This window comes from Tinamus guttatus, unplaced genomic scaffold, assembly GCF_059628265.1.
Source record: "Tinamus guttatus ecotype Peru unplaced genomic scaffold, ASM5962826v1 Tinamus_guttatus_pri_ptg000466l, whole genome shotgun sequence".
NCBI classification, from domain to species: domain Eukaryota; kingdom Metazoa; phylum Chordata; class Aves; order Tinamiformes; family Tinamidae; genus Tinamus; species Tinamus guttatus.
The window spans coordinates 131,824-155,665 of NW_028289000.1; the positions used below are offsets into that span (position 1 = coordinate 131,824).

General features: G+C 49.3%; 1 protein-coding gene across 3 annotated transcripts in view; it reads right to left on the minus strand.

The window, feature by feature from the left end:
- The window catches only part of CNTFR (ciliary neurotrophic factor receptor), a 179,997-nt gene that overhangs the window by 55,716 nt on the left and 100,439 nt on the right, over positions 1-23,842 (minus strand). For all 3 annotated transcript variants that reach the window (XM_088532691.1, XM_088532690.1, XM_088532692.1), the window contains exon 3: positions 16,457-16,538. In XM_088532691.1, the coding sequence (XP_088388817.1) occupies positions 16,457-16,538 (82 nt within the window). The remainder of the gene's footprint in view (positions 1-16,456; positions 16,539-23,842) is intronic.

A 23,842-nucleotide genomic window follows, 5' to 3' on the forward strand; every position in this document is an offset into this window, starting at 1 on the left:
GAGCTCCTTGGATTCGACACGCTGTGGGATTTTAGGGCATCAGATTTGCTGAAGGTAGGATTATATAGAAACTTGTCACGTCTAAGAGGAAGAGAACTTCAGTTATCTCAAGGCACTACTGAATTATAACTATTATTACCACAAGAGATACTTGAATTCTGGAATTTCTCTAAAACACTTAGAATTCAGGTTCTGAAGCATTTAAAGGACTTGAGAAAATATCTTTGGCTCCAAGTCAGCAAAGCACTTAGGCGAGCCCTTAACTTTCAGCATGTGTTTAAGTACCTTGCTGACTTGGGGCTTTTAACCCTGGCAAAAAGAAGCAACAGAAGAAGAACAGCCAAAGGAAAACTTCTGGTGTGCTTGGAAATCTTGAGACAAGTCAAAAAGAAATACGGGAATCTCTTCTTGAGAGGTGGAAAGAAAAAAAAAAAAGATAACAATAATGACAGGTTTTAAAATTCAACACCAGATGAAGCTTTCCTTGGGAAGAAAGATTCACAGACCAAATGGAACATTTCATTATAGTCTAACTCCGTCCTTCCAGTTGTGCTCTCTTGCCTCTTTAGTATGCCGAAATTATTTATTTCTGGGAAAAAAAAAAACTCAAAAAATAATCCTTCTTCCCCCTCCCACTTCCAAACTAAGAATGACTGGGGAGAGAAAATTCTTGGCCTCTGCAGCGAAAAAAACATCTCTGAAATGAGTCGGCTGTGAGACCTTGCTCCTATCAGGAGGGAGAAATAGGGGAAAACACGAGGTGTCGAGGAGCAGTAACGAGGAGAGGCAAGCTGGGAGGGAAGGGAAACTGCATGCAGGCAGGAACCTGTTCATGTCTGCGAGCGTGCATGCAGCAGCACCCACCTGGGGGGAGAGGGGAGGAGAAGGTCCAGAAGGAGAGAAAGGGCAAAGGAAGGCAGGGACTTCGCCTTAATTCAATGCAAATCTATGCACGCGTGCACGGAAAGCAGCGGCAAGGGAGAAAATGTGTTTTCTTCTCCCCTATCTCAGGCCGTGAATAGAAAACGATCTCTCGTGCTCTGCTAGCGACACCCCCGCTCCCCGCACGATTGCAGCGGCCAGTGTGTTTATTTTCGAGAGCGAGACAAAAATAAGATGCAGCTCCTGTCCCATGGGAGCACGTCCCCCAGGGCAGGGGAGGCTGGATGCTCCCCCAGCTCCTCTGGGAGCCCTGTCCTTGGCGTTCCCAGGGTTTGGCAGGCGCATCCTTGCCCCAGGCAGCAGCCCGGCGCAGGGCAGCCTTGCAGGGTGCCAGGAAGCCGGCGCTGCTGCTCCATCCCCCTGCGCAGCAAATGCCTTGACTGCCCCGAAACTTCCCATCCGAGTAAAAACGCGTGGGTGCCTTCAGAAGGAAATCAAAGGCTTTTGTGCCGCTTTAAGCTTCTTCTTCTTCTTCTTCTTCTTTTTTCCCAAAACCATCCCACTGTGTTGCACAAGAGCCTTTACAAATCTTCTTTTGGGGGAGGGAGCTGATTCAAGCTGAACATAAACTAGGTCTGAAAAAAAACAAAAAGGAATCCCAGAGCCTTCCCTACCTTCCAAAGTTTTTCCCCTCCCCTGCAAAAGAAATTGAAAAACATTTTGATGCCACTGAGACTTAGTTTTCTGGAGGCAAACGGCTCCCCTGTGACTTTTCCTGGTGTCTCTGTTTGGCTGACTCCGGTTCCGGATGGTTGTTGGTTCCCAACGGAGATGTCCCTAGTGGGAGATCCCACTTGGCAAGGGACGGAGATGGCGATTCCTCCCCCTGTGCCCTTCCAAGGAGACGATGCCCAGCCATGCGTGGCTCTGCATCAACCTAATGAGCTGACAGTTTAACCGGAGGAGACAAACAAGGGGAATTTTGATCTCCCTCGTGTGCAGATCGGAGCTGAGAAGCGCGTGGCGATGAAGCACTGGCTCAAGGGTGCACAGAGGTTTACAGCAGAGGCAGGCTCTGAATTTCAATCTCCCCTGTGGTCCTATGGCACCTGACGCACCAGGGCCTGCATTTCAGTTGGGCTCATGCAAAGCAAAGCTGCTGGCCCAGGCCACAGCATGAGTTAAAGACATTCAAGGTTTATTAGGGAGCTTAATAGTGAATGGTCTGGCAGGTTTGCATGAATTCCCACTGAGCTTCTCCAATTCTACCTGACCCATGCAAAGGCTCTGCTCCTTCCTTGGTAGGCACCGCCAGCCAAATTCCAGTTCTCACCATTCACAGCAAATGAGCAACAGACTGCCTAGCTAGACATACCTAAGTAATCCAGTTTTCAAATGGACAGAAGAGGTCCGCACAGACTGGTCCTCAAAGCATATGCACCTGCTAGGAGTTCCTCCCCGGGTCAACAATGCAAAATGTCCAGCACATTAGAACAGCTGTAACATGAGTTCAATTCGCCTTCACTCTTGATGGTTCTCACTAATTCATCCCTCTCTCTCGAGCTGTGATTTAGAACAGGATGAAGACTGTAACAGGATTAAATCTGCCACCTAAATCCTGAAATTTTCCTTCTGGCTTTATATCCAAAAAATCGTACTGATGGATCAATAGAAGGACGCCCACAGCCATCTCTCTGGGGCTGCCAAGAACATAATTGCAAAAATCTGGAGAAAGAAACACATGATGGATAGAAAAGTGCAGGGTCTCGCAGAGCATGGCTTGTACTGAGCCGATGATACGGTAATGATAAACTAGCCACGTGCCTGGAAAAGCCAGGCCCAGGCTGCACAGCAAGATGGACAGCTTCACGTGGGGTAAGGTTTCCAAATGCCAGACTCCTGAAAGGCCAATGCTCATTTTGGCAGGACTGGAACTGACAGTCTGTCTGACACCCAGTCCCAACCGTGAGCCCCAGTCTCGGGGCTGAGGGACCGGGGGGCAGTTTATCAGCACAGAGAATTGCTGAGTGCTCTAGGCCTCTCCAAACTCTGATAGTGTTTTACTTTGAGATGTTTGCAGAAGTGGAGAGAGATGCATTTATATGCTACTTATAGAAAAATGATGCAGCAGTGAAGACTTTAGCATGGACACAAGTTTAGCTCCCTGCACTGCTACGCTGCAGCCACAGAGGACAAGCACATGCAGCTACGTGGGGGATGTATACAGCATTAACACTTTAGGGGCCTGCAAAGAGCTTCACTTGACTAAGTACCTGTGTCCATCCAGATCAGTTCTTTAATCTCCCATTTCAGCTGTTTTTAGAGTGCAATCCACCACATCTTAGCATGGACCTCACAACTATGCCAGATGAATTATGTCCTAAAAGCAAGTATTTTCCTCCAAAGATGTTGGATAACTTTCTCAGACATTTATGTGACTTATCCTACCCCAACTCTCCCCTAGATTTCTTGGGAGATGAGGCACACCCAAACTCCTAAAAGGTGTTCTTGGTCTTGTAGAGGTGGCGATGTTGCTACTGCGCCCAGACACAGAGCAGCTGAGGGCAGAGGGAGCTCTTCAAGACTACAGCCTACAACGGCTGGACCTCCTGGTTAGCTGATGGACTTTGCTCTGACTCTGTTGTGCTAAGGCTGACAGATGTACCTTGAGGTTAATGAGATAAGACAAGCCAAGAATCAGAAAAAATTAAGAAAGAAAACCAACTTTGCGTAAATGTATAAATAAACGTTACTTTTCAAATACCATCTTTCAAAGTCTCATGTCGTTATTATCCTCACATGAGTTTCCTTTCTTCTTCCCATGCTGCCATGGCTGCAGCTACCTAACGTTTGAAGAGTGATTATATTGCAACACTTCATTGCTTTCCTGAGCCACAGCTCCCTCCTCCACTGTTGGAAGTGAAGTACAATCAATGCTCATTAATTAAGGGCCAGACCTGCCAACCATGGTCACACTGAGTTCAATGCTGTTTCTTGAATATTCAGGGCCTGCTCTCTGTAACAAGGAGGCAAAGCTCAGCACTAAGCAATTGGGACTGAAAGTGACGGAGACTCATTTTGAAAGCCAGGACAGACGGATGGACATGTGCCTTTGCTTTTAGGGTTGGGAGCGGGAGGGGTAACCTGCACGGAGGAAGATGTCATGGGCTGCAGCTGTAAATCAGCAAAGTACCATTGACATGATGGAAAAGACAAGTCAGCTAAAGGTGCTACGACAACAAGTCTCATCAGACAGGCAGACAGACAGGCAGACAGCTTCCAAAACGTGGGTCTCTTCGCAGTCTGAGTCCTGCGCACCAACCACAGAGTCTGGTGACCTGAGAGCTGTCTGAGCTTGGTCTGAATGGCAGGTTCCCACGGAAAGAGCCATATGAGTGGCAACAGACCTTCTCATCATGAGGGATAGGTCACAGGTCTCCTGACCTCTTCAAAAACCCAATGGGTTATATGTTTCATAATGATCGGAGCAGACTATTTGAATAACCCTCTGAATATTCATGCTCTGCCTGGGAACTACAGAGTTGGCAGAGGTACAACAGCACCCAAGATCAAGCAGAGGATGCTGGCAATGGGTCCAGTGAGGCAGCATGACCATCTGCCAAGGCTGGGTACATCCTTTTCTTCTACTGCCAAGGTCCTTTTTCCTGCTCAGGGAATAGGAGGGTGATGACTTAGCAGTCAATAGGAGGGTGATGACTGCTAAGTGGAATGTAAAGACTAGAGTGATACGGTGTGAGGATGGGGAGGATCCTCTGGAACAAAGGTGTGGAGATAGCTGAAGTAGACAAGAGTCCCAGGAAGACTGAGGTTAATAGATTTTCAGTGGAAACACTACTGGGCAGGTCACTAACCAGTGGCCATCAGCAGCAGCCATAATTCCTCCATCATGCTGAGGGACTTGAGCATGATGCTCTGCGAGCTGCGAGACACTGAGCTGCAGCAGTGCGGATCCAAGCTCCTGAGCTTTTCCACCACTGTCCTCCTGCACCATGGGGCAGGGATCCACACCCCAAGGGAAGAGGAAATGAGCACATGGGTCAATCACTCTGTGCTTTCTACCATCAAGGTAAAGTAGATTTTCAACTCTGCCGAACACAGAAACTTGGATATGATTGCCAGCCAGGCGCATAGAGCTTTACTGTCTGCCCCAGATAATGCACCATTCCCTTCCATGGGCAGGAAACCTGTAGGGATCGGTTGCTTATTTCTACTCCTGAGCAACATCATTAGATTTTCCCGCTTTTCTCCAAGCCTCTCCAGTTATCCCAGCAGTTAGCAGGGGTTGTGGCAGGTCTCCAGGTTCATGTTCCTGGTTACGCCCAGATGGCTTTCCAAGAAAAATCACAGGAAGATGCACAGACGTCGGCTTGTGTTTTTAATATACCAACACACCTGCAAGTCTTGGGCTGCTTTTTCTTGCCCCTGGGTGCCTCAGTTTACTTGTGCAGTGTGCTCGCAGCTGGAGCAACCACAGTGCAGTGCAACAAGCCACAGATACAGCAGCTAGTCCTAACTGCCAGGGCTTGTGGTTTGGCTGGAGTCAGAGGCTCTCTGTGACTCAGCTTCAGAAGCCTCAAGTTCATGGCTAGGGCTTCAGACTTCCCTAGGGAGTGCTCCAGGCTTGGTTCACGGTCCAGCCGGGAGTGGGTCTGTGTAAACAGTGCTGATGGTGAGCAAAACTTGCTCGTGTGGCTGAAGAGCACCTGTGCTCAGAGAGCTATCCTCATGGGGGGCTACCAGGACCATTCCCAGGCACTGGACCCCTGTGCATGCGCTCTGTATGGCACAGGTTTGTACCAGCTGCTGCCAATGCAACCAGGGGGGTGTCTGCATTCCTGCCTCTCGCAAAAACATGCAGCCCTACTCCCTCTCTGTAGCTCTGTTTCCTCCACCAGGGTCTTAGGAAGAGCAGCAGCCTTGACCGTCCCAACTTCACCTTGTTTTGGATCCTCAAGGCAGTAGGAATGACCACCCTGCACCTGCACGGAACGGCAGGATGCAAAGGAGACGTTTTTGCAGAGAGTAGAAATGCACTCAGGGATAACAAAGCATCGACTGCCATCCTGTTCTCAGGTATCAGAGCTGTGTTATCCAGCAGTGTGCACATGCTCCTCGCCCAGCTCCCGGACATTGGAACTACATGCACAGACATGCACATCTCACTACACGTAAGCCAATTCAGCAAGGAGCAAGCAAGATGCACTACACACTGCAGCTCTGCTTTAGATCATTCATCCCAGCCTGACCATCGGTGTGATGGTGCTGTCTCCTTTCTGAGTGCAAAGCACACAGCTCTGCTGGCAGAACTCCCCCAGGCTTTCAGCCCTGAAGGTCAACGCTTTTCAGTTCAAGCTCTGTTTTTTGGTAGCACTCCAGAAGAGATAACTAAGGAGGGCCTGGGTTTTGCCGAATGACTCAAATATGCTACCAGGGACCCACACTGGGGGAAATGTTCAGGCTTTGCAAACTCAAAAAGCTAGAGAGGCTCTGCCAAGGCCTCTTGACATGATGGAGAGGGATGTAGGGATGTGTGATGCTCTGCCAGCCACATGCACCCTGTAGTGAGGCTCTGCCCCTTTCCCAAGTCGCTTCCCTAACACTAGCCTTGGCAAAGTGCCTTTAAGCAAAGGAAGACGGTGCAATTAGCCTCAAGACTCCCTTCTTCACAATTAGTACCTGGTGGCAGCTGAGCTTAAAGAACAACCTTTTGCAGCAAATCCTACACCAAGAGATCAATGGTCCATATGCTGGGCTAATAATGCTGTAACCCCTCCTGTCTCCAGCACTGTCGATCGCTCTGTGGTCTCACTTCACTTCTCCACCTGATTGGCCCTCCTGAAACACTCATTACAAGGTGACATGCATCGCTTTTCCCCTCTGTAATGAGAGGCTGCTCAATCTGTCTTCTTTTTCTTCTTTTTCTTTTAATATGCCACAATTACATTGGCTTCTCCGCATGGATCCACTCCATTTAGTGCTGCCCATGCCTGCTTATGCTGAAAGATGCTCTTTTCATCCCTAGAACGGACTGCAAATATGACAAGTTGTTTTTCTGTTTATTTTTCACCCTCTAGTATTCCCCACACAGATTCTGAGTATTAAGTATTTCCCTTTGTACACAAGCACTATTTCTACCCAGATAAATTAACCCCCCCAAAGACTGTGCATGTTGACGTTGATGCACATCATGTCCCAGCATCTGCTTTATTAAGCATGCTTCCTGATGCCTTTGCTCTTGCTCTTTTCCTACCCTAGCAAAACCCTCTCCCCAGAAAGCAGAGACGATAATTTTGATCTCAGCACCTTGTTCTGACTGCACTCCCCTTATCCAGGGCTTTGCTTGGTAACCAATGTGTCATATGTGGACTGAAGCCAGCTAGTAACAAGTGACTCACTCCATGCCCAGCACTGATGATGGATGTGCAGGACCTGAATGACTCTGCCCCAGCCCTGCCTGGCCCTTGCAGTCCTGGGCTCTGTCCGCACGTGGTCCTGCTGACGCACGTCAGTGTTGATTTGTAGCACCCTCTGGGAAGGTCTTGGGCTCCTGCAGTCGATGTCCTCAGAGAAGCCCCCAGAGCTGCAGCACTCTGCTCTTACACTCTTGCAGTCTGAACAGAGATTCATTTTGCAGTCACAGAGCAGGCTATGATCCAGGACTTCAGTCACTGTAAACCCTTCAAAGCAGGTAATTAACAAGCACCTTCAGCCCAAGTTCAGCTGCACATGTGTCCCTGAACTGCCTGGAGGGGTCTGGGCTGCTTCAGAAAGGTGAGATGGCTGGTTCCCTAGGACAGCCACGAGTGGCTTCCAAGGAGAGTCCTTTTCAAGATTTCTTTTTGGGAGGGTGAGGGTAAGGGTGGGTAGGGAGTGGTTCAAGCCAAATTCCTAAACCACTAAAGGTTTCCATGTCACCTTACTCTTTCTGGGATCTTCCATTTCTGGACTCCTTTGCAAAGGCAACACAATGACAGGCATGACCCATGGACAAGTCCAACTCACTGAACTCCTTCCTCACTGAAAGGAGATCAGTGCCAGGATAGGATATGGTCCGTCTTCAAGAGCCATGGTGGCACATGGCACACCACCGAGCAGGACAGGGCTCCACATTTCCTTGCACTGTCTCCTCTGTGACCCTGCCTATGCCAAGCTGCCTGATTCCACCAGCCAAGGCTGCTACCTCACTTCTCAATGCTTTTCAGATAATCTGTGAACAAAGAGAGCAACATAGGTCCTAGGACAGATGCTTAAGTCCTCCTGCAAACCTCTTTCCATCACAAAATTTAACCTGTGACATCCCATGTCTCTGGCCCTGGTTCCTTCAGGCAATACTCTGCCATATCCCAGGAGGATTATCAATTTTCTGCTAACATTTTGTGCTTGTCAAAGCTCCTTTGGATTCCTGGGTGGACCACATACTCCATTCCTCTTGTTTCATTGCTTGTCGATATGTTTAATGAAGTTTAAGAGATTACTGAGACATGGTTTTCCTTGCCATTGACAGAGCTAATTAATCCTGTCAGACTGCAATCCTCCTGGTGTTTTCCTCTTCTCACGTTCATTACAAATGTGAAGTATTTTAACCAGTTTTGTGAAATCACAGACTTACTGGTCCGTAAACTTCCAGATCTATAATTTTACTCCTTAGTCTTTTTTTTTTTTTTAAATCTGCGTCTTCCTTTGTTAACATTTGCTTCAACACACCAGACCTGCAGCTGATGGAAGTGTTCATGTTTTTGTTATCATCACAGACCTTCCTTAGCAAATTCCCTTTCAGGCTCTCACATGGCATATTACTAGCTTGCTCTGGAACTTCATCTCTGTTGGCTTAATTTCTAACCCTTTGCATTACCAGAAAAGGATGAACTCCATGCAAGTACCTCCAGCAGCATTTTTTTGCCTTAGATTTGTATAATGAAAGTTGTTTGCTGTTTGGCAACACCCTTTGCATGTCTTCAGGCTGTGGGATGCACAGCCTGGGCTCCAGGGAGCAGGTTTCCCAAGTCCTGAAGAAGTGCCCAAGTCAGGGAGCGATGTTCCTTCTCATGTAAGCACTAGCCCTTCCATTTGTCCTCCTGTCCTTTCCTCGCTCCCTGACCTGTGGTTTCAAAGCATCTCTGCCAGTGCCTCTGCCAGCCCTTGACACAACAGAACATCCATCACACCTGGACCTGCTGTTGTTTTTTATGTGTGAACCCTAGAGAGGAGCTAGGAGCTCTTCATTTCAAGGCTGCCCCTGCTTTCGGCATATGTGGGAATCTACCCTCCCAAGCTGGCACAATGACTTTGAGCAGTGCAAATTTACCAAAGACCCACCCTTACATCTTCTGATGGAAATCAAACCTTTAGGCTAGGTCCAAACCTCGATGAGTGAGCCCCAGACGCATTCCCCGGTGCCAGCCAGCTTCCCGTGGGCGCTCAGCTGCTGGGGTGTGCTGGATCCCGAGGGCACGGGGAGCGGGAGGCATCGGGCAAGGAAACACAGGCACTCAAAACAGGCTGTCTGCGGTAGGGGCTGACCACATTTATTAGCGAGCCTGTGGCCTGCCTGACCACAAGGTCAGCTTCTGAGAGCTCGGCCATAATTCACTCCATGTCTGGGCAGGAAATCTGGTTGAGCTCAGAGAGATGTCCAGTAATAGAAAGATGTGTTCCAGGAGCTGGCGCTATTTTTTGCTTTTTGTTTTATTTTGCAGATAGGGAACATTTTCAGAAGATGCATTTTGCTCTAAAAGAAAAAAAAAAAAAAAAGCCAAGCGCTTCGGGGCAGAAAGAAGGAGAGAAAGGTAAAGGAGGGCAGCTGGAGAGCCAGAGAAGCAGTGTGTGGCTGCTTTTGGGGTCTGGGCTGCTCCTTAGCGGACTCACCTTCACCATGAATGTGCTGGGCAGGTCTGGGGAGACAGCAGAGAAAGAGTGGAACATCAAGGGGGACCACAGACACCAAGGGCTCCTAAATGCCATAATGTCATATGAAGTGTCTAGCGAGTGGTGGCACTGGAAATGATGCCTGCCCCTAGAAAGACAGACAAGGACCTGGGACATCTTAGCCCACGGAAGAAATTAGCAAGGCAAATGAGACCAAGAGTAGATGCCCACCTTTGAATGGCAACCTTTGGGATGATTTAAGCAGGCTCTATGATGCAATGAAGCTGGAATTCTAGTTGTGGTACCGGAGCCTTCTTACGAGGGGTAACGTGTCCCTTATGACTCAGGCTGACTCACTCACTGTGAACATGCACAGCCGAGAACCAGCTGAGCTAAGCCCTGTGGCTTGACTGTGCTTCGTTTAATATACCTTAATATACCTTCGGTTTTGTGTATGTCACTTAGTATATCTTGGTCATCCTTCGGTTACCTTATATACCTTATCATCCTTGGTTCTGGCTCTCCAAGCTTTCCATGGAAGTGATAATGGTGGAAACAGTGCTTGGGCAGCGAGATGACTCAAGAGCCGGGGGTAAGGGCTGGAAGAGGCTGCGCTAAACCTTGTTTCCTAACCAGAGAGGTCTTGGAAACACTATACAACCAGCTCTCATGCTGAACAGGTCTGGATTTTGGAATGAGGCTCATATTTCAGCCAGCTGGACAATGAGAGCATCCAGAGTTATAACAGGAAGGATTAAAAAATGTAATTGCTAATGGGAAATTAATTGTTAATGGGGAATCATCATTGCAGGAGGGTGTTTCTATTGTGGCCCCGCAGGGATCTGTTCTTGGCCTGTTGCTAATCACTCGCTTTATCAATTATCTTGAAACAAACATAAAACTGTTGCTGTCAAAATTTGCTGGGGACACAAAAGTTGCCATATATAATGGAAAGGATGAGTCCACTGTGCACAGAGATCTGGAGCAGTTAATATCCTAACCTTACTTCAGCAAGAACATGTGTTTTAACGCAGCCAAATGCAGGTCCATTCATCTACAGGGAAGGAAAGTAGGTCAGATTTGCAGGATACAAGGCTATGATTTGGGGAGGACAACTCCAACAAGGCTTTGGCAGGATCCACCTAGAGATGAAGTGCCAGTACGCTGCAACTAGAGTGAAAATTGGCCAGAGATGCAAGGATATGTCAAGGGAGAGTAGGAATACAGTGTACAATAGGCAAGAGACAGAGCTTTCCCTTGCACTGGCCGAAGACTGAGCGTGGAATGAGGCTCTCCGGGAAGCACACACTACCCATACCACCTCAAGCCCACCAGCCTGCCCCTTGGGTGCACACGTGGTCCCTTTGACCTTGCCTTTCCCTGCACAAACAGGGAGCAGTGAGTGTCTGGGGACAGGCAATTATAAAAATTCTCAAACACTCTGTTGCACACACATCTCGCCCTGGGGAAAGGACAGAAAAAAAGAAAAAACAAACGACACAGGACAGATGTTAGTCATATCACTTAATGCATGACTGAAAGGCACTGCAACAGCATGGAGAAGAAAAGAGAAGGCAAGGCAGGAGAGGAGAGGAGAGGAGAGGAGAGGAGAGGAGAGGAGAGGAGAGGAGAGGAGAGGAGAGGAGAGAGAATAGTTTAGTAACAACTGACTGGAGCCATGTGTTTAAAAAAAAAAAAAAAAAAAAAAAAAAAAACAAGAAACAGTTCGGAATGGGAAATGCAGGATGCCCAGTGTAAGTTCAACTGAAGAATATTAACACTTAACTTGGTTGATGTCTCTAAATATCTAGACAGGGATAACTGTTAGTGCTCTGAAATCTATCAGAAGAAGACATGAGAAGATCTAGTGACTGGATGCTGAGGCTTTCTTCATTTAGGTGAGAAGATCCATGGACAATGTGTAACCAAACTTGCTCGCTTCACTCTAGCCTGGCCTCTGGTACAGGCACTCATACCACTTCCTCCTGCCCTTAAATCTGCGGTCTTTGAGAGAACAAAGAGGATAGAAAAGCTCTATGACAAATCCTAACCACTGGGGACTGGTTATTGGATGGGATGGGATATCAAGCTCTGTCTCTTACAGGTCTTCTAGAGCCCTGGAGCCTGTCACTGCAGGAACCAAAGAGGCCTTGGTTTTGTTAAAAGATTTCTAAAAATCGGCTATATGTAAGAAGAATCACATAGAGCAGGTGTCTGTGTCACTGGGCCCTGCTGCTCCAGTTCAGAGTAGGACTCCCAGGGCTCTGACGTTTCCTCTCAGCTGCAGCCAGCACTTGCTGTCCCAGAGAAGATCCCCAGAGCAAACTATAGCTCCTTCTGCCTCCTTGCAGAGCAGAGGCCAGGAGGAGCACAAGAGCAAGACGAGCTTGTGAGATGTTTCTCCCAAACACCAAGCTTGATGCTAGATTCAAAAAAGATGTCATCTCCAAATTTTTATAATCAGGAGTAATAGGATTAAATCAAGCAGGGAAAAAAAAAAAAAAAGGATTGGATCACTTATGTTTCACAAACTCTGTTTCCAAAGAGATCAGCAGGAACAAAGTCATGCTGTTAGGGAGTATTCATGAACAGCCCCAAGCCAAGAAGAAATGCTGTACCCTAAGCCCGTGACTTCCTGCAGCTTTGCTGGCCACAAAGCCCATGTGTGACATCCCTGTCACACGTCCCTTGCAGCATTACAGGAGACAGATGGACCTGATCTGAGTGACTTAAGATCTCTTTCGGCCTGATGTTATCTCTCCTTCAGAGAAGTTCAAACAACATCTTCCTTATGCAACCAACTCATAGGCACCAGAGCAAGCCTCATGGCCTAGGTAGCTCTGTTGGAATACAGGTACCTTAACTAAGTATCATTCAAATAACAAGCAAAAGCCATATGGATATCTACAAGCAAACCATGTACGTCTGTAAAAAAACCATAAACCACGAGCTATCCAGAAAACACATGCAAATCCCAGGAAATGCCCCTAAAACAAAAGCTGTAAGTTTAATTTTACCACTGTGATGCCCTGGAGACTTGGATGGGACATTTAATGCAGGAGGAGACAGGGCCCTGAAAGAGCTGCTGGCATCCCTGTAGACCCACAGCACAACATGGAGAAGGTTGGACAAGGCAGGGAAGGCAGAGAGGGAGGTAACTACTGCTGGCTTCTCTTGGTGAAGTCAATTTGCATCACTTTGCTGTGCATTTCAAAGGCTGTTTACCAGCCTAGACTACGCCTTGGCTGAAATGTGGTCAGCATTTCTAACAAGGCTCAGGCAAATGGGAGCTCCCGGGAGGCTTTGCAGCAGAACCGATTGCAAAAGATTAGCACAAGGGATGAACGGCGTGAGAGAGGAGGGAAAGTAATGAAATAAAATCCTTCTTTCTCTTGCTTGAGAGGAAAGATGTGGGCTAATTGCTTGTTGCTGGTGAGAAAGCAAGGAGATAGCAGCTTCTCCACACATCAATAAATTAACCCCGGCATGTGGCATCTGAAACGCATTCATTTCCAGAGACGTTTATCTCTTTGTCTCCTCTCCAGGGTGAAAACATAATTATTGTTTAAACGTGAGTTAATTCAGCAAGGTGAAGATCAATAAAGCAGAATTACTCCTCTTTTAAAAGCAGAGAAATCTCAGTCCAGGACAGTTGTGGATGTAACTCTGGCAGAGGTGATGGATGGCGAAGAAGATTTGGCCATGGCAGGAGCCTTGGGAAGAGAGCTCCCTCTTGCCCGGATTTTCCTTTCAGCCCCTGGCAGTCCTGGCAGTGGCTGGAAAGCACTGAAGTCACCCATGCACACACGTTTTGTGACCTGACACATGCTACACATCTCTAACATCTAAAGACTTCCCAGGCTAAGGGGTTTTTGACCAAGTCCCAGGTCTTCACGCCATGGCCTCTCCCCTTCCTTTGAGGGCACCTATGCACTGAGGTGGAGAAGATCTCTGCCAATGCTCATCTCAGTGTTGATGGGGGACACAGCTGGAGCCCCACTCTACCAAAACTGTCTGTTACAGCAGGCATCTTCAGTTCTGTTCTCCCCTGCGGTTTTCCTATCACCATCCTATATTTTGACATAAATCAGCAAAGACTGCTGCCTAAGGAAGAAAACACAAAAACAAAAATGCCAGGGAAAACTGAGCCACCCTAGCTAAGGCAGAGGATACCAGGCTCTCCCACATGGCCTTTAGCCATCTTTTCCTTCTTGCAACTCTTATCTATCCCTCTGCTTTACTGAGAGTATTGCAGATTCATGGGAGATGGAAGATACTGGCAGGGACACACAGAGGCAGGGCTATCCCTGGAGCCAGCCTTGCAAGCGCTGCCTCCCTTTTCCCATTTCTGCTGCAAAACATGTGCTGCAACCACTGGTTCTGTCAGACCCATTGCAGGGCCTGGCCCCAGCCTCCTGCCACGGCCAGGCTGGGCGAAGGACATGGACTCAACGGCACGTCAGCTCGAGCTTCAGCAATCCCACTCACGCTGGCCCCACTCAGCAAAACCGAGCGCGTCGGCGGAGGCCGCCAGAGCCACCCAGCGTGATGGGATTAGCAGCGTGGAGCGATTGGTTTAGCAGCAATTGGATTAGCAGTGAGTGCACCGTGTAACTTCTGTTTCACAGGAGCTGCTGGCTCCCTGCTCTGCTGTTGGCAGAGCAGCACCTGAGCTCCTCACCAGCTGCCCCAAAACAGCATCAATACTAGTGCAAAATACAGCACAGCAGCTCCTGGGTGCAAAAGGCACCATGGCAGACCCTAGCTCAATAGCTCTAGCTTGTGCCCAACTACTCTAGCTTGTGCCCCTCAACTCTAGCAGTGCCCATCAGGCTGCTCCACCTGCCCGCTCAATAAGGGAATGATCCTGTGGCAGCACAGCCTGTTCCTCCTGCAAGAATCACGCATTTAGGCATGGCAGATACCCAGCCTCAAGGCACGCTGATGCACTTTCAAAAACCATGAGCTTATAGTATGGGTGCCACCAGAAGAAAACTGTCCTCTGCAACAAGACCGTGCTGGGGATGCACTCAGGGAGGAGTAGAAGGGTGAAAGATACCTAGGAATGGCAGCTCTTGTAAATCCACTTAGCTCTGACCTCCTCCAGCACCCCAACCCCAGAGTTTGCGGAGCTCCTGCATCTTGGACAATGTACCTGTGGTCTCCCAGCTCTGCAAACGGGGCCGGAGAGGAGCAGCGAAGGAATTAATGCATGAGCAACCTCGCCCCTGCAAAGCCCAATGTTGCTGTTATTAATTCATGTGCCACTTTGCAGGACGCTTTAGCAATCACCGGGGTGCACATGAGAGCCAGGAGCAGGTGCCTGGCCTCCCAGCACCATGCTCGTCCTCACTTAGCAGCTTGTCACATCCTCTTCACTCAAGTATGCAGTGCTAATGCATCTCTTAAAGTGCTTCAGGAGCTATTAAAGTCGAGCATGCCTCAGTCACATTACAAATGGACCTCATGCCAGCACATTCCTTCCACTCCTCCCCATCGGGATGGAGGTTGTCTTGGTTTAGACCCCTTTGCTCTCCAGCACCGGACAGGCAATCCCAATATCAGTAGCAGTACCGTGGCCTCTTGCAGCCCTGTGAGCCAGATGCTGGGGACTGCGACACCCAGCGTGGGACCTTCTGTTCCAAAACACCTGCCTAGAGCCCTGACTCCCTCCCAGCCCCACCACAGCATTTCAGAGCAATGTCCACATGGGATGCAGGCAGGTTCCTCAGAGCAGATTTCCGGCAGTTGTGGAACTACCCCACTAGACGTCTTCCTACTCTTATGCCCATTTTTTCTCACTCTGTGAACCCAAACTCCTTTTGACCTTCCCCAGAGCTCTTTTCCACTGCAGAGCAACCTCTCTGCTTACTGTAGCTGGAGGGAGCCTTACTTTATTCATGCACTTAGTCCAGATGCCCACTGACGCCATCAGGCTTCAGCAGCTCCTGCTCAGAGCTGGAATCCAAGACATCTCTCTGCTGAATCCAGTCAGGGCGAGGGAAGGAGGAGGGACAGAGGGAGGGGGAGCCTAAGCTGCCTGAAGCTTGCAGGATCAAGGAGACAAGGGCCTGGAACAGCAGCTTTACCTGTGCCCCCTCTCTCAGACATGCACGCACCTGCCAACATTGAAATGTTTGGCTCTGCCCAGTGCTGGCAGGGACTAGTGATTCATTTCTCTGTCTGAACAGCACATTTCCACAGCACATATCCCTGAAATACCCAGCGCCTCCATCTCTTGTGCATCTACCTGTGCGACAGGGTTGGGCTGCTGCACTGGAGAAGCAATGCAACACACCCAAGGGATGTTCTGGCAGACTTATCTTGGGTATTCAATGGCCCTGGCAGCCTCAGTCCTCTGAAGAAAGCACCACAGCACCCAGCTCACCTTCACTCCAGGTCATTCCACCTCTCAGCATCCGAACATGTTGAGCAAGTGCCCCAGGAAGGTGGTGGGTCATCCAACACCACCGAGCAGGCTCTCCCTGCTGCCAGAGTGTGGCTGGTATTATGCACTGGAGATGTGACACAGGACGCCAACTGCCTGGTGTCTAAGAAAACAGGACTGTCATCTTACAGACTGGCCTGTTGCATGCACAACAAAGGAGGACAAGGGGCTTAGCAACAGTGTCCTGGCAGCGTGGATATCTTTGGAAATGCAAGGCTGGGGACGTCGGAAGGGACTCACCCTGCTGGCTGTGCCTCTGGGCGTACACGACCACCACGGCGGCGAGCACCACGCAGCAGGCTGACGGCACGGGGTTAGCCATCTGTGGAAGCAAACACAGGGAGCAACGGTGAGCGGCAGGCCCTGCAGAGCTCGCGTCCCGCATGCTTGGAGACAGTCCTGGGGTGCATGGAGGGAGACATGCGGCTGCAAGGAGCTTGCTGTGAAGCAAGACTGGGGGCTTGGGGGCAAAAAGAGGCATTTTCCAGTATGCTCTCCTTTCTTCAATGGCCTCTGGCACTTTTCTGTTGGAGCTGCCAACAGAACCAGAGGCTCAAAGGCTATGCTACCTCCTGCCACAAATGCTGCATTTCTCTCACCCCTTTCCAGTTTCTCTCCTGGGAAAGGTAAACCCTGTCGATGGGCTCTCTCAGACAGCTGCAACATCACCCCGGGGGTAGGTGCTGCCCACAGGGATGCTGCAGACACCCTCACCTGCCCAAGCAGGTGGCTGTGCCATGCTCAACATCCCAAAGAGCAAAGGAGAGGGGCAGGACAGTGTTGAGGATGCCCAGGTTCCTCGCAGCAGTGGCTGATGCCTCCCGCGTGCGGGTTCGCAGAGTCTAGAGCTATGGTCCAGCCTCATGCATGAGGGATGTTGCTGAGGATGATGGTGGGGAAGGCCCACAGGGTCACAGCTACATGGTCCAGCCCTCAGCCCACCTGCCAGAAGGCAGGTATCAGTGTGTGTGAAAAGCAAATTGCACCATTAAAACTGCTTAAAACTCGCTAATCTACAACATCGTATCAGCAATGGATGGAGGATTGCCTTTAAATCTAGAACATGAACATAGGCTCATTAGACAGATGACATCCATTTAGACCCAAATAGTGGGGGAGCTGTACTGGCCAGTGGAATTAAAAAAAAAAAAAAAAAAAGAACAAAACATAACCCATTACCCATCGTGGCCACTGCAGGAGCCCAGATGGTCTTGGGTTTGCAGCAGGATGCAAGTGCTGAACAGCAAGGCAAGGATAGGATGCCTGGGAGGGATGTTGGAAGCAAATTTGGGGGATGTACTGGATCTGGGAATGCAGGATCTGAAACATCCATGGGAGCCCATGGTGAAGGGGACGGGCAGAGAAGGAGTAGGGGCCTTGCAGGGACCTTCCTGCTGAATTTACAGCCCAGACTCTGCTCCGGTCCCACACCATCCTGGTGACCATGCAAATTGCTCTTCCTGCCTCCCCTCCATTCCTCAGTTTCCCTGCCAGCTAAACAGCAACAGCAGAGGTGACCTTCCTTTGGAAGCCCTGGGTGATGAGCGCTAAGTGCTAATTATAACGTCGTTATCGTTCATACCACTTCCTCTCTCCCACTCTTTTTTCAACATGCGAGGGCATTTCTGCTACAAGGAGGAATCTTTGGCTGTCCTGATAGAAAATGCACCAGACTTGATTCTCCATCAAACATAGGCAGTTTGAAGAGGGGCTTCCCAAATCCCTCCCACCCTTATATGGCCACAAATACTTGAGTCAGCCCCGGAGCTGTGGGATAGCTCAGGGCAGACAGACAGTGTTATGTTAAGGTCCTGTGCTCCCCCAGACCGTAGACAAACTGCATGGCCTAAGTATGGCCCTTGCCCAGCAGAGACTTTGCTCAGCTCTGACCCAGGAAGACAGGAGAAGCTTTGCCCTGCTTCCACACCATCTCGGACTGTCTAAGAGAGGGGTGGCTGCAAATCTGTGCCCAGTATCACTGCCCAGGACCCCTCTGCTCAGAGTCACACTACGTCCACCACAATGCCTGGGTGCAGGACACCTGCAGAGCTATGGCAAAACTACAAATCCCTGGGAAATACTGAAATACAGAGCTGCCAAGCAGCCTGGAGAGCAGCAGGAGCTGCAGGCCTGGCAGAGACACGTGCCTGCACAGCTGGAGCACAAGCAAGAGCGTAACTGCTAGCACTGACTCTCTGATGATACTAATTTTTCACTAAATATTTCCTAAAAGCCATGGCATTGGAGCTGCTTGGAAATGGATTAGGACAAGGACTCGCTCCCATATGGATCCAAAGGGTAGGCTCCACGCTCTGTTCCGGACTCAGCGTGAGGGTACAGGGGACCAAGCCACAGCTCACTCCTCTGCTGGGAGCTGCTGGGGAAGAGGATCAGTCCTCTTCTCCCAGAGCTGACCATCCTGTGGCATGAGCCACCCCAAGACCATCTTCCCCGCCACTCCTTGTGCACTCAGGCTCTGCTCCAGTCATTTCCATGAGTCTTCAGTGGCCAGGGAAGCAATTGCCCCCAGGAGCCAGGTGGAAGGATGTCCACATGCCCTTGCAGATGGCATCCAGCTGTGCAACGTGAAGGACGGGCGCTGTGAAGTCCCTCTGGCTCCCCAGGCAATCAGGCTGCTCTCCGAAGCGTGAGCTCCGTGCCCTGTGGCCTTACGTCGGCTCCCATCAGTACCAATAACATTGCTGGCTGTCGTGCTCTCGCTGTCATAGTCCCAAGAGCAAAGCCACCTTCCCTCCCCTGCTGCTTCTCGTCTTCTCAGTCATTAAAATAACCACTGCTGTGTCTCGCTGAGTGCCTGCCAGCCTCATCCGTGGCCAGAGTCACCTGGGGACGGTGCCGGCCCCAAAGCACTGATGACCCAAGGCTACAGCTGGAGGAAGAGGAGGAGGAGGGGCCTGCTTTGGGCCTATAGGTGGAAATACAGAGGGGTAAAGTCCATGGCCTAGCTCCTTTGGGAGTCCTGGCACAGAGATCTCATATCTCGGATGCTTTCCTCTCCACAAAACTCCATTTTTTTTTCAGACATAACCCCTGCTGCCAGGCAGGAACCAAAGCTATTTTAGTGTGAAAAATCTAGACAGAAAACCAACTTTTTGTTTTCTTCTCTCACTTGAATCACAATTTCCCATGCAGTATTTGCTTTGTTTGACTGTTTTGCCCAAAGCCACTTCTTTTTCCAAGCACATAACAAAACCTCCACAATTTCTGCAGATGCTTCTGATGCAAATTTCCATTTACTGTAGTTGCTTTTTTAATGATTTTGCTAACAAAAGGCAATATCCTGGCACACAGATGCACGGGACAGTGAGCAGTGTTTCACCAGCAGTGTTAGAATATGCAGGTCCCAGGGCCATGTCCCTGTTTTGGCAGGGAACATTTGAAAGGTGATGGTGGGGAACTGCATTTATTACACAGCAAACTCAGCAGTGGAAAACTCAATCTGCTGCAGAAAAGAGTTTGGACAATATTTGCTTTTGCCCCAGGAGTGAATCATTCTTGGCTGTTGAGGCGAAAGAAGAACTATGCACAGCTGGGAGTCCAAGCCTGAGAGACCTTCGATATTTGACTAAACCATCCCTGAATCTCCTCAGACCAGAGATCTGAATAACAATACTGCACAAGCTGCTCTTCCAGTGAGGTTTCTTCCATTTCATTAGAGCATCAGGAATAAATCACGCACAGCTTTTCCTACCACTACTACTTCTAATGCACATATATGGATGCACTTATACCAACAGTGGCGAAAAAAATGGAAGAAATGAACTGAATCAACAGCCCTTGGTCAGAAGTGGAGAGAAAGTTTGGCTTCCTGCACCCCATGTGAGCTCACCCACATGGAGGCAGGCAGGACCTGCAGCCTCAGTTTACGCCACTGCTCTCTCCGGAGCAGCAGTGTCAGGTCTCTGTGAACACGGCTGTGGTTGCACCCACGTTTGGAGGAGGCTGCTCAACAGTGTACTCCTCCACACGCATGTACACCATGGCATCAGACCCAGGCTTGCTTTCAGCCACAGACTCATGCACATGTTTAGGGATAGGGTAAGTAGAGAGCAGAAGTGTTAGACACCTCACAGGCTCGCCCAGACTCTAATCATATGCTACCACTGTGCATATTTTTCTGTGTATTTGGTGGGTTTTTATTCTATGGACTTGTCCTGGTTCCCTTCAGCACACATAAATGTTCAGCATCTGCAACACCCCACGTCCCGTGGCAGTGTCTGGCAAGGTCCCAGGTCCTGTTCAGCTCTTGGCTGCTTTGCTACAGGGGCAATGAGGAGATCTGTCATGATCAGTCTTAGCAGGAGAAGACAATTCAACATGGACACGAACGTGTTCACCTCTGCCTGCTACCACTGCAGTCTAGATCAAATATATTGTTAGTAATTATTTTTTGCTGAATAGGATCAGTCTATGTGGATCCACAGATAACTGTCTGAAGACAAGACCAGTGTGTTCCCTGCAAGCAGGATGGAAGGGGCACAGTGATGCAACAGCCACTGGTGTGACATCATGGGATGAGGACAGTCCTGATCCTGATAAGGAGAGAAGAGGATCATGGATTCAGACAGAAAACAGACATTTCCTAATGGGAAATTTCCCATCTGCTCTGCTATTACCAGGGTTTGTCTCTAAAGTGGTGATCTAGGAAAGAAAAAAAGCTCCATTAACTCATTTCCTCCCCATGCATCTGCTCCAGCTTTGCCAAGTGTGTTGCAAAGGCTTTGTCCCTTTCACACTGGTACTGCAGATGCTACAGTACGCCTGTCACTGCATGGGTCAACTGTAGATGCTACGGTACACCTGCACTGCAGGTATCTTCTGTAGGCGTTACGGTACACCTGCACTGCAGATGCTGACTGGCACACCTGTGCTACAGATGACAAGTGTAGATGCTATGGTACCTCTGTACTGCAGATGCTCTGAAATGCCTGCCCAAAAGGAGATGCCATGATCTGCTTGCACGAGAGGTCCTATTGTCCGTACTGCAGAAATTACAATACGTCTGCACCAGAGACACTTGCTTAAGGCACTTCCCAGACAGCAACCCAATACATATAGGCCAAGCAAAGTCATCTTGTGCTGCTCAGCCCAGTCCTTTGCTAGCACAGATCACGCCATAACTTTCTTGCAGCCCTGGGGCTCTGGAAACTGGAGCTTCTCTCGTGTCCTTCCAGCTGTGTATACTAGAAAGATGAGCAGCAGGGCACTCTAATGGGCATGACATCCTCAGCTACCCACAAGCAGTCACCATCTCATCTCTCCTCTGGTGCTATATGGATTTTACCTGTGTGCTCAGTCACCTCTGCCTTTTGTGTTCCTGAAGGCACCAAGTGCCATCTCCTTTTCGAAGGCAGACTTCCTGCGGCAGGAAGGCAAGAGAGGGAACAAAATCCTTGTTCGTAAACGTCTTACACAAGAGGCTTACTAATAGCCCTAAAACCCTGGTCTCACAATGTCCCTGTCAGAGCTAAACCTCACTTTGTTGCTTAGAAAGAGGAGAGAAAGGACGGGCTTTATCATCTCCATAATATGTGCTTCAGCAAGCCTTACCTGCAGGGTCAGAGCTGCTTCCACTTGAAAGGGCTTCTTAAATCTAATTTAAGCTCCCGCTGTCAGCAGGGTGATTAGCACTGCCCCCCCAGACAGAGAACGCCACAGGGATTACTGGGGCCAAACGCTTAATACGCTCACTGCTCTTGAGGACTATTACTTTTCCCTCTTCGCTTCTTCCCTCTCCTGTAATGAAACAAAATGCCAAAAGAGAAGATACATGGGAGAAGGATCACCCCACAGAAGCTCCCCTGGAACAGCCTTCCTTTGACAGTCCCATCTGCCATCTAGGAATGCCACTGGATCCACACATTTCTGTTCAAGATGCTCTACATGAGCAGACTCCTCCTGTCCTTCAGCATGCACAGGGTCGGGTCTAGGGGACTGAACAGGCTTGGAGAGGGGAAGGTATCTGGCCAAACTCACAAAGCAAGAATGCAAAGTACAGGACCACATCACTGAGCCCCAAATTCTATCTTCAAGCCGCAGCCCTTGGGCACTGAGGAAGGGACAACACAGGACGTTCTTCCATCTTCTGGCCACTGCTCATCATTGTGAGTGGCTCCATGGAGGAGCAGCTCTTGCAGAGGGGAAGGTGCCACCAGACTGTAAGCAATAAATCAGGGAATAACCAGACTGACCTTCCTCAGAGATGGAGCCGATCCTGCCAATCCCCGGATAAGGGTGACTTCTAGGCAAGCTCTGTCTCTCCTGGATGTTCAAACAAGACCAGATGTTGACAGTCCAGGTAAGATCTGAGCAATTTTCTAGGAGATCCTACAGGATAATTCCAGGATGAATAAGCAGACTATGAAATATCTCGAACTCACTGAGAGTCTTTGGACATTTGGCGAGTTGGCTTCATGAACAGGTAACTTCACCTGTGGTTTGGAACACAGCAATGTGCTCCCTCTGGAGCAGGGCCTATAACACCCAGGAAAGTCTGGCAGGTACCAAAGACAGTAACAGCTCCAAGAGCTGCTAGTTACAGCATCCTTTCCCTGGCTTCCCATGGTGTATCCCAGGGAGGAATAATCCCAATCATTGCTCTGCAGCTGTAAGTTCGGAGGAATTTCTGCTACAGGAACAAGGCAGGTTTCTTTCCTCTCGCAAAAATACATAGATGTCCCCTCAACATAATTACATAAAGTCTCCTGCATTGTAACACTGCACGTCCCTGGAGAGGACAAGGGACAAGCACAGGCAGCGAGAAGAAATCTGTCTAACCCATGCACCAACCATGAGAAGGGAACTGGCCTCTCAAACCCATGGCCTCTCATGGTTGCATCCTCCTAGTCATGCCACACTGTGCCAATAACGTCCTACCTCCCTGAGCAGTGTTAGAAAAGAGTGGCATGGGCACGTTTCTGGGAGCATCTCCAGCCAACCTGCTGCGTATACATATACATTATATACACATATATATATGTATATATCCCTAGCTGCATCCCTGCGCCTGCTCCCTGTGCCCTTCACTCAGCCCTAATAGGAGATGTTTCCCTCAGCTTTTACCTGGCCTTGCAACTGCCACAAAATTCATGGGTCTATCTGCAAGCAGAGGGCAGCAGTCCAAACCCTGCCATCTGTTCCAGTGGCGATAAAACCAGCACGAAGAGCAGCATACTAATAGCACCGCATTTCTCCAAAATCCACTCTGCTTGAGTGGTGGACTGGCCTGCCATGTAATATGGCGAGAACAGCGATAAGAGATAAGATAGAGGAGCCTTAGTTTCAGAGAGAGATGCTTAATGTTTCACACATTCCTCAACACTCATCCTGGAAGCAGGGGAAATCACACAGGAACTGCTCTCTTGGGGCAGGTCCCGGCACGCTCTTGCGCCTGGGCAGGCTGGACAGGAATGCAGGAATGAGCCCTTCTTGTCCCACCGAATGTTAGTACTTCAAGTTTCTGGTCTCCGGTTACAAAAATAGAAAATTAATGATGGGGAAGAAATAACAACAACAACAAATACAAAAGCAAAGCAAAACCACCCCAGGCAAACAACTTCCAACTTTTTAGGAACACCCTGATGGTTCAATTTGGGTTCACTTTGT